The sequence below is a fragment of the Mytilus galloprovincialis genome, chromosome 11 (genome assembly GCF_965363235.1).
Source record: "Mytilus galloprovincialis chromosome 11, xbMytGall1.hap1.1, whole genome shotgun sequence".
In the NCBI taxonomy this organism is placed as follows: Eukaryota; Metazoa; Mollusca; class Bivalvia; order Mytilida; family Mytilidae; genus Mytilus; species Mytilus galloprovincialis.
In genome coordinates, this window is record NC_134848.1 from 48,164,170 (window position 1) to 48,170,743 (window position 6,574).

At 31.7% G+C, this 6,574-nt stretch overlaps 1 protein-coding gene across 7 annotated transcripts in view; it reads left to right on the plus strand.

Annotated features, from left to right (window-relative positions):
* LOC143052293 (dynein axonemal heavy chain 6-like) overlaps window positions 1–4,662 on the plus strand; it is a 75,394-nt gene extending 70,732 nt beyond the window's left edge. For all 7 annotated transcript variants that reach the window (XM_076225296.1, XM_076225297.1, XM_076225298.1 and 4 more), the window contains 4 exons: window positions 350–596; window positions 1,115–1,278; window positions 2,185–2,407; window positions 3,511–4,662. In XM_076225296.1, coding sequence (XP_076081411.1) covers window positions 350–596; window positions 1,115–1,278; window positions 2,185–2,407; window positions 3,511–3,614 — 738 coding nt within the window. In that variant the 3' untranslated portion in view covers window positions 3,615–4,662. The remainder of the gene's footprint in view (window positions 1–349; window positions 597–1,114; window positions 1,279–2,184; window positions 2,408–3,510) is intronic.
* Window positions 4,663–6,574: the final 1,912 nt, after the last annotated feature.

Consider the following 6,574-nt stretch of genomic DNA (forward strand, 5'->3'; position numbering starts at 1 on the left):
TACTAATCACCTAATCATTTTTTGTAATAATAAAAACATCGCAATAATTTTACAGTAGGTGATATATAAAACTTTATCTGTTCCAAACAAACATAAAAGTGATGTTGTATGCCTAAACTAAAATTTGTGTAGGAATAGATTACAGTAGCTGTATTTGACAAAATCTTTCAGTATTTTGTGTACTATATACTCTTTAACTCCATACTTTTTTTACCTTTTTAATTTTTTTTTATTTAAGCATCACTAATGAGTCTTTTGTAGATGAAGCTCGCATCTGATGTACAACATTTTAAGACCCGTATCTATAATGAGTTTATTTGTATGTCTAAACAAATATTTATATTTTCAGGATTCCCTATCAACCCTACAGAAAGCTATCAAAGGATTTGTTGTAATGAGTGATCAACTTGAAATGGTTTACAATTCCTTCCTGAATAACCAGGTACCTTCCATGTGGGCAGATGCTGCTTACCCATCTCTCAAGCCCCTCGGTAGCTGGGTTACAGATCTGACCTTCAGATGTTTCTTCATTGATAACTGGATTAAACATGGTCAGCCTAAATCATTCTGGCTTTCTGGATTCTTTTTCCCACAAGGTAAACTATTTTATTGCATGGTTATAACACAATGTTTGTTATAGAATGGAGAATAAAGGACTAAAAGTGTAGAATAAATGACTTAAAAAAAAGGATACAGAAAAATAAGCAGCAAATTAGAGATTATGGTTTGTTATAGTATAAAGACTATTGAATACTGTAAACCAACTTATTTTTACAGATACATTATTTCATGTTTAGCCTGATCTCACCTACTTCACAGCGATTTTATTTATATGATTTTCAAATATGTTTTATGTAGTTTAAAAAAAGGAAAAACACAATTTTTAAGTATTCATGGCAATTTTTGTTCGGGTTATTTTTCTACTTGCGAAAGTCATGAAAAATTGCACGTGAAAATTAGTTTGTTTACAGTAATGAACAAAGTAAAAAAAGGCTAATAAAAAGTGGTACAAAAAAATTTAAGGAATAGATAAATGTCAGTGGTTCACTAATATTCATATTATTGATTTGATAAAATTTCTGCTCTCCTTGATCAATCTGGTACCTTTTTGTAGGATTCTTGACTGGTACCCTGCAGAACTTTGCTAGGAGACACAATCTTCCCATTGATCACCTGAGCTTTGAATTCCACCCAACTAAACATTTCCGTGACCAGAAGGATGTTACAAAACAGATGTCAGAACTACAGTTTGGTGAGGAGATGGAAATGGATAAAGTGGTAAGTAATACATCACCTTGTTAAACAGAGTTAAGGTCATGTTTAGAGGGTATAATGACCAAAAAAGAGGTTCCAAGTACAAATTGAAAGTGTCAAGGTCATGATTTGGTCTAGAGAGTATAATGGCAAAAAGTGTTTTCAAATATCAATTAAAACTGTCAATGTTATGATTTGGTTTAGAGAGTATAATGACAATAAAGTATTTTCAAGTACAAATTATAAGTGTAAGTATTATGATTTGGTTTAGAGAATATAATTACAAAAAAGGTGTTTTCAAGTATAAATTGAAAGTGTCAAGGTCATGATTTGGTTTAGAGGGTATCATGGCAAACAAAGTGTTTTCAAGTATAAAATAAAAGTGTCAAGGTCATGATTTGGTTTAGAGGATATAATGGCAAAAAGGGTGTTTTCAGTACAAACTAAAAGAGTCGAAGTCATGATTTAGTGTAGAGAAGTAAAATGGCAAAAAAGTGTTTTCAAGTATAAATTAAAAGTGTCAAGGTCATGATTTGGTTTAGAGAGTATAATGACAAAAAAAGGGTTTTCAGTACAAATTTAAGGAAAAAGATGTGTTTTATATGTAAATGAATAAATATTCTAAGTTTAATTGTTAAAGAAGTAACAAGAACAAAAGAAAATTTGGTTTTGTTATATATTTTTTTCCAATGCTGTGTTTTGTGGACTGTTATTTGTCTTTTGATCATTCTGGGTATTTGGCCATGGCATTGTCAGTTTGTTATCGACTAAAGAGTTTGAATATTCTTTTGGTATCTTGCCCTCTCTTTGAGATTATTAGGATTCAAACATAGCACAGTTATTCCTTTCTCATCTTTGCTAGCCAAGGGTTATGATTCATTCCCAGATTTTCCTTGCTCAAAATGAGAATTGTTTTTGTTTGAATTTCAGGTGGAAAAACCAAAAGATGGTGTATTGATCCATGGACTGTTTATGGATGGTTTCCACTGGGATGCTGAGAAGATGCATGTCGTGGATTCAACCCCAGGAGTAATGAACTCTGTCCTACCTATGTTCCACATGGAGCCAAAGATGGACTTTGAACCCCCACCAGAGGACTACAATGCACCATTGTACAAGGAAGCTGCTAGGGCTGGTGTTCTGTCTACAACTGGTAAGTGTTGAATTTAAAAGTGTTTTTTACTTATAACAATTAGTGATAAAAGTAATTGATTAACGATTGATTGATTGATTGTTGGTTGCTTAAAGTCCAGTGGCAAATATTTCATGCATATTCAGGACGAAAACGTCACAATAAATACAATGGGTAGGTCTTGTCACAATAGAGGCCATCTGGAATGACGGTCGGGGAAGTTTTGACTGCCACTGGAAAATGAGGGTTTATTGGATAGGGACAGAAATTTTGCCATGCAACAGGCCACCTACGGACCCCTTAAAAGGTTGTTGCCAGGGTTCTTAACATGCAAAGAGCGTGGCACTCTCTTTACACGAGACATCGGATTTAACATCCCCATTCCGACCAGACATGATTGGGAATTTGATACATCCCGCACAGCCAAATGGACACCCCACTTCAACAAGCATTTTACTGCCAGTCGGGAGAAGACCAAGTGACCATATTTCTATTCCCCATTCACCCTTGGGGGGTATTGATTAACGAAAAAAAAAGATGTCTTTTTTAGATTTTATGAAGGATGCCAACAAAAAGGTTTCAAAATCAAATGCTCAGATACTGTAAATTCTGAAATTATTGCGATGTTTTTATTATTGCAAAAAAATGCAACATGGTTATAATTGCAATAATTAAAACTCGCATTTTGAAATTTTATTCAGAATTAAACAGGACTTTTCTCAATATCGCAAAATCAGAATTGCAATTTAGTCTTAAATGACGAAATCGCAATAATAAATGCAAGCAATAATTTCTTAATTAACAGTATTGTATTAATTAGTTTTAACATTTAGTGTTTTGAAAAAACCAAAACTGATTAAAAAAACAAATTGTAATAGATCAAATACAGACCTGTCAAGAAATTGCTCTTAATATAAAAATAAGAAGTGGTATGATTCAAAACTATGGGTCACTGTATGACCTTCCATTGGAAACAGTAAATTGATCTATGAATATTTCTGTGTTAGTATAATGTCTTCTTCATATATATACTCCCATCTCCTTTTATACATATAAGAATGGTGTACCATTTTCACAGCTGTAGTTTATCACATATTTACAATATTTCATTCTTTATTTTTCAGGAATGTCTACAAATTATGTTGTGAATGTTCATTTACCATCAGTAGAACCACAGGACTATTGGATTGCAAAGGGTGCTGCCCTCTTATGTCAATTGTCAGAATAATAAAGGGGACATAATTTTGTGGAACTATCTCATTGTTTATATTCATCTCATGGATTTTACTTTTTTATGTGAACTTTGGGGAACCTTGTATATCAGCATTTATGTAGTTTTGAAGTGCTGGAGGACTTTACGACCATGAGGCCAAATGGATAAGTTAAAATGGATATGACATCAAAATTTCACCCGGAGATATTGGTATTGAAGAAAGTAGAAATGCATTGAAAAGTCTGCCTCAGTATTTAAGTTTGAAATTGTGTTAAAAATTTATTTTTTTTAATTTATTTTATTTAAGTGCTTTACAATCATTCCAACTATAATATGCATTTAATGTGTAGAACACTATTAATTAGATCGTCACGACTCTGCCTTGGATATATAGTTTTGACACTGCTGAAGATGTGATCCGTCCAGGGACTATACTGTGATAATTAGTTGATATTTTACACTAGTTTACAACATTGAGTTGAATTGACAATATAATTTTGTACAAATAATTATTTATATACATTAATATTTATATTATTAATTTTGTTTTGTGATATTTGAATATTTTGTTTTAAGTTTTATTTCCGTCCAAGCCTTAATTGATATATGATTTTTTTTTCTATACATTTATATTACATTCCAATGAAAATTATATTTCTTTTTTTTGCAAATCTTTGTTCTATTTTATTCTGAATACCTTTAAGATTTTGTTGTTGGATATTATCTACCAGATTAAAAAAGAAGAAAATCATGGAATTTAGTAAATTTTTTACAAGAGCATTATTAAAATATAAGAACTCTTTCATAAAATTTGAATATTATTCTTATTTTTAAGGTTATTAAAATTTTAACTTCATTTAATCCAAGTCATAATATATGAGCAGTCAAAAAAACACATTATTCTTTGAATATTATTTAGAAAACTTAGTGAAGATTATGACTTAGAAAAATTGGACTAAAATATAGTATCAATGAATAGAGTAACCTTTTCATTCGTTAATAGATAACTTGTAATATGATCTGTGATCTGTGATACACTGGTTGAAATAAATTTTATTCTGTTTGTTGTATTTTTGTTCCTCTATTTGTTTATACCATTGTGGATGTAAAGTATGTATTTCATGCTTTGAAATAGAAAAAAAGATGCAATGTACCAATCCATGACACAAACTTACTTCATGCACATGAAAATCAAAAGACATATATAAAGGAACAACACCTTGCTGTTCTTCATGTCAAATTAACACATGAGGTTAAAACTCTGATTGCACTGCAAGATCAAGACCCCTGGTATTGTTTTGAGTAAAACTCTTTGCTAGGTGTAGATCACTATACATTTGTGCATTGAAGAACGTAGCTTCACTCTGTCAAAGAAAACTAACTGTTTACATTGTCTTATCGGGGCCTTTTATAGCTGACTATGTGGTATGGGCTTTGCTCATTGTTGAAGGCCTTACGGTGACCTATAGTTGTTAATGTCTGTGTCATTTTGGTCTTTTGTGGATAGTTGTCTCATTGGCAATCATACCACATTTTCTTTTTTATATAACACATATTGTAATAACTTGCACAATACTGTAATGATACCAGAAACATTATAGGCATTTAAATAACCATGGAGCATGTTAAAACATTTGAATGACTAGGCAGAAAATGTAGAAATAGTTTAAATAAATTTGGTGGACTGCTGCCGACTGCATTACAATTTCAATAAACAAACTGATGGAAAGTGAGAAACTGATGGAGCACGCATAAATAAGTTAGGTCAAGAAAAATACTTCATTACACACAGTGATTAGAGTCAACACATAAGAGCATTCACCTCAAACATAGGGGAACTTTTCATGACCTCCACGCGGAATTATGAATGTATCTTTATAGAAATCACTGTCTACAAAACTAAGAAGATGTGGTGTAAATACCAAATAGACAACTCTCCACAAGAGACGACATGACCTAGTAGCTAACAACTATAGGTCATAGTAAGGCCTTCAACAATGATCAAAACCCATACCCCATATTAAGCTATAACAGGCCATAAATGAAATGTAAAATATTTCAACTAAGAAAAAATGAACGAAAAACGAATATGATATACCACACAAAACATAAATCACTTAAATAACATACTCCTGACTTGGAACAGGTGCATACAGAATGTGGTGGGCCATATTAAACTAGTTTTTTGGTGGTGTCAAACCCCTCCCCCATTTCTAACCTTGGATATTGGTGTTACAGTACAACATAAGAACAAACTGTAAAAATCAGTTGAAAAACAATTAATTCATCAGGTCGATTGAATTTTTTTTCAAAATTGCATGTTTATGATGTTCTGCTAGCATCATGATGGCGAATACTTCAGCTTTACTTCTTTATTGTTGATGTCAATGTAAGATTTTTTGTATGTATGTTTGAAATATTTTAGTCAGTGTGTTGTATTTCTGTGATCATGGTGATGATGTTTTATATAGTTGTGGCTGCTGGAGACCAATTATTGCCCCATTAACCAATCAAGTCTACTTGAGTTTGTCACCATAGCGAAAATATATTCAACTTTCATACGAGTCGAAGGCTTAGCTAGCTATACATCCATTATTTAACCCACCATTTTTCAGGTAAATGACTCTACAAAGTCAATAATAAGACAGTTGTTTTCCATTTGTTCCGTTGGTTGATATAGTCTTACGTTTGGTTTTGTTAGGTTTATCTGCTTCCCCTTTTTGAGTTTACCTCGGTATTTTTATTAAGACTTATTTTCAATTTGCAGTTTTTGAGTTTACCACACTCGGTATTTTTATTAATACTAATTTTCAATTTGTAATTGAGAATCAAATCTACACCAGAACAAAACTTGACGCAGGTCATTTGCTCGTGACAGTTACTATATAACATGTATGATAAATTTGATAACTTATTCTCCCTAAATTGAATTGAGAATAGAAACGTTGAATGTGTCAGAAATTAGAAAAACAGTC